This window comes from Ixodes scapularis, unplaced genomic scaffold, assembly GCF_016920785.2.
Source record: "Ixodes scapularis isolate PalLabHiFi unplaced genomic scaffold, ASM1692078v2 PGA_scaffold41__6_contigs__length_2269736, whole genome shotgun sequence".
In the NCBI taxonomy this organism is placed as follows: Eukaryota; Metazoa; Arthropoda; class Arachnida; order Ixodida; family Ixodidae; genus Ixodes; species Ixodes scapularis.
In genome coordinates, this window is record NW_024609870.1 from 649224 (window position 1) to 652313 (window position 3090).

A 3090-nucleotide genomic window follows, 5' to 3' on the forward strand; every position below is an offset into this window, starting at 1 on the left:
GTAAAATGACCCTGTAGAGAAAAAAGCCTTTAAAGAAGCCGACAGGAAATTGATGCCACTAGTACTTCGGACGCGCTGGTGACGAGTGGCAACTGTCCCAGGAAAAATTTATTTACGACCAAAGCGGTTCTTTGACACGCCAGCAACAAACACACAAAAAAGCCAAAAATACCTCTTTTCTGGGGTGTCTTTCGCACCCTACGAGGACCTCCCCTTGGCCCCGCCCCGACAGCCGAGAGAGGCCCCCACCCCTTTTTTCTTCAGGTGTGGCCCTGGGCTCCAGCCTCCCTAGCCCCCACCCCCTTAATCCAGGGCTGACGCTGTCCGTGCCTGACGTACGTGTTTTTATGTGCACCTTGTTTTCCCCTTTTGCCTTCGCATACCAAGACACTTTAGAAGATTTTTTTGGATATCCGTCTACCTCAAGACCATCGACAACGTGAGTTTATTTTTAAATTTTACTATGCTGAACTTTTAATATCATGACTACGAAAGCCAGCAAGAAGCTAACCAGCTTTTTTAGCCCTGTGCCACGCGCTGTTTCTGTGAATCGTGCTGCCGAGGACAGTAATCAAGTGCCTACGACTGCAACTAATGAGGGTGCGCACCCTTCCTCCGAAAGGAATTGTGATCACCTTAGCGACGCTTGCATTTCAAACCTGCACGAGTGCTGGAACCTGGAGCAGGGCGAGTTCTTCAAGAAAGAAAATGAGTGGCTGAGCTTCGTGGACGGAAAATTAAAATGCCTGTCATGCTCAAGAGTTAAGCATTTAGGCAGCCTCGGTCGAATTTCCCTCGAATGGGCAGAGGGAGGAGTCAAGGCACCCGGTGACAGCAAACAGAAGCAACAAAGAGCTCTGCGGAAAAAAATTTACCAGCACAGGGAATCGGATGCCCACATCAAGGCTCTGGAGATCGACAGGACAGCCAAGAAAAGAAAGCTTGAAGAAGCTTTCTCTGAGCAGCTGAATGAACATCAGGAAGCCACAAAGAAGATATTCCGAATCGCGTACAAACAAGCGAAAAACTGCCGTCCATTCAGTGACTTCAGTGATGAGATCGACGTGCAGACTGCGAATGGTGTGGATCTAGGCAGGATTTTGCACACAAATGTCTCATGTGCAAACATTGTTGATCATATTGGAAATGAAATGCAGAAGAGCATGTGCAGAGCTCTTATAGAAGACGGCGCAAAGTTCTCTGTGCTGATTGACGAGAGCACTACCGTCAGTAAGCATTCCACGCTGATTGTATATCTGCGCTCCGACTTCGGTCACCTACAGCCAATTACTGTCTTTCTGGACCTCGTGGAAGTGACAGATGGGACGGCGGCTGGTATAAAGGAGGCCCTGCTGACTTGCCTGAGTTCGCACGGTTTGAGTATGAACGTGCTAAAGGAGAAGCTAGTTGCTTTTGCTTGTGACGGAGCATCGGTGATGCTTGGGAAACATTCGGGAGTTGCAAAGTTTCTAGAGGATACATTTCCTAACCTAATCACATGGCACTGCTCGGCGCACCGGCTGGAGCTGGCAGTCGGAGATACAGTCCGCGACGTGCAAGGTATCAATCACTTCAAAATTTTCATGGACAAACTGTACTGCTTGTACAGCAGTTCTCCAAAGAACCGCAGAGAACTCGAAAGCTGTGCAAAGGACTTGAACGCCTCCCTTTTGTGTGTGGGGAGAGTCCTGGACACGAGGTGGGTGGCGTCAAGCTTCAGGACTGTGAATGCTGTCATGACATCATACCCTTCACTGTACGCTCACTTCATGAAGTGTTCCGAGGACCCCAAGCGAGACACCAAAGAGAAGGCACAGTATATAGGGCTTGCAGAAAGGCTGTCGTCAGTTGAGTTTGTCCAGAACTTGGCACTGCTCCATGACAGCTTGGCCGAACTCTCGGAACTTTCTTTGAACTTTCAGGTGCGTGCCATAACGTTGCCAGAGGCGCACAACTTGGTGACAAGGCAGATTGCAGTTTTTGAAGCAAGAAAAGTCCGCCCCGGGAAAATGTCAGTGCAGGTCAACGACGCTGTGAAGACTAAGTGCTTCAAAGATATAAAACTGCATCCCGGTCGAAAGTGCGATCGAGCTATTAACTCGACGCAGTTCTACCAGAGCCTGGCCGACAACATGAGGACACGACTTCTCACCACTCAGTCTTCTCGTAGCAGCAGCAGCAGTGTCGACCAGCATGTGACAGTCTACAGAGAGCTGATTGAAGACATTCGGCTGCTAGATCCCTTGACCTGGCCCGGTGAGCTGGACGTGCTTTACGGGGAGGACAAAATAACTCGCTTAGCACAGAGGCTTGGTGTAAATGAGAAAAAAGCTCAACACGGCTTCAGAGAGTACGTTGAAAACGGGGGCAAAACTGTTCCTGAGAAACTCCGAGGGGTTGTGACGGCTGTGAACTGTATTCCCGTGTCAACTGCTGACTGTGAACGAGGGTTCAGCGCGATGAACATTATCATGACGCCAATGAGGTCATCGCTGTGTATAACGAGACTATCGAGACTGCTGTTTATTAAGGTGAACGGTCCACCACTGCAACGTTTTTGCCCAGATTCGTACGTGACGTCGTGGCTTTTGTCAGGCAGACATTCTGCGCTTCAGGTTAGAGCACCAGCCCGCAAAGCACGCAGTTGGACGGAAGGCCAGGAGAAGTTCTGGAAAATTCTTCAGTGACCCTGTGCGGTAGTTTCTTTTGTCGCTGCTGATGCCGGGTAGATGTCATCTTAGGATGAAAGCTCTATCAATTGCATGAGCTGTATAACGAGCCGCCAACAATACGTCTTTAAGAACTCACTTTTGTTAATTAGGTGCATACTATTTAATTTTTTCTATGTCCGTTTTGTTGTTGCTATACATTTATGTAGCCTTCATAACGCTGCCATGCTTTTGAGAATGTAAACTGTGCGACGCTGTTAGCGCGAATACGACATTGGAGCTTTTTCGAATATTACTTCGAAACGCTATTTGTGGGCAACAAATTTCACCGCTTAGGTTAATGCACTTCCAACGACATTAGTAGTTTTGATGACAGCCTTTCGATTCTAAGAGAAAAACTGCAAAAAAACGACGATCGCTT

At 48.4% G+C, this 3090-nt stretch overlaps 1 protein-coding gene across 1 annotated transcript; it reads left to right on the top strand.

Annotated features, from left to right (window-relative positions):
- The first annotated feature begins 482 nt into the window (after nt 1-482).
- Nucleotides 483-2687, top strand: LOC115321319 (E3 SUMO-protein ligase KIAA1586-like). Its single transcript, XM_029981531.2, has one exon. It carries the CDS (start codon nt 483-485, stop codon nt 2685-2687), a length of 2205 nt encoding a protein of 734 aa, XP_029837391.2.
- Nucleotides 2688-3090: the final 403 nt, after the last annotated feature.

What these genes read in the sequence shown, in the direction of transcription:
- LOC115321319 (XM_029981531.2), top strand. Translation starts at nt 483, where the DNA reads ATGACTACGAAAGCCAGCAAGAAGCTAACCAGCTTTTTTAGCCCTGTG.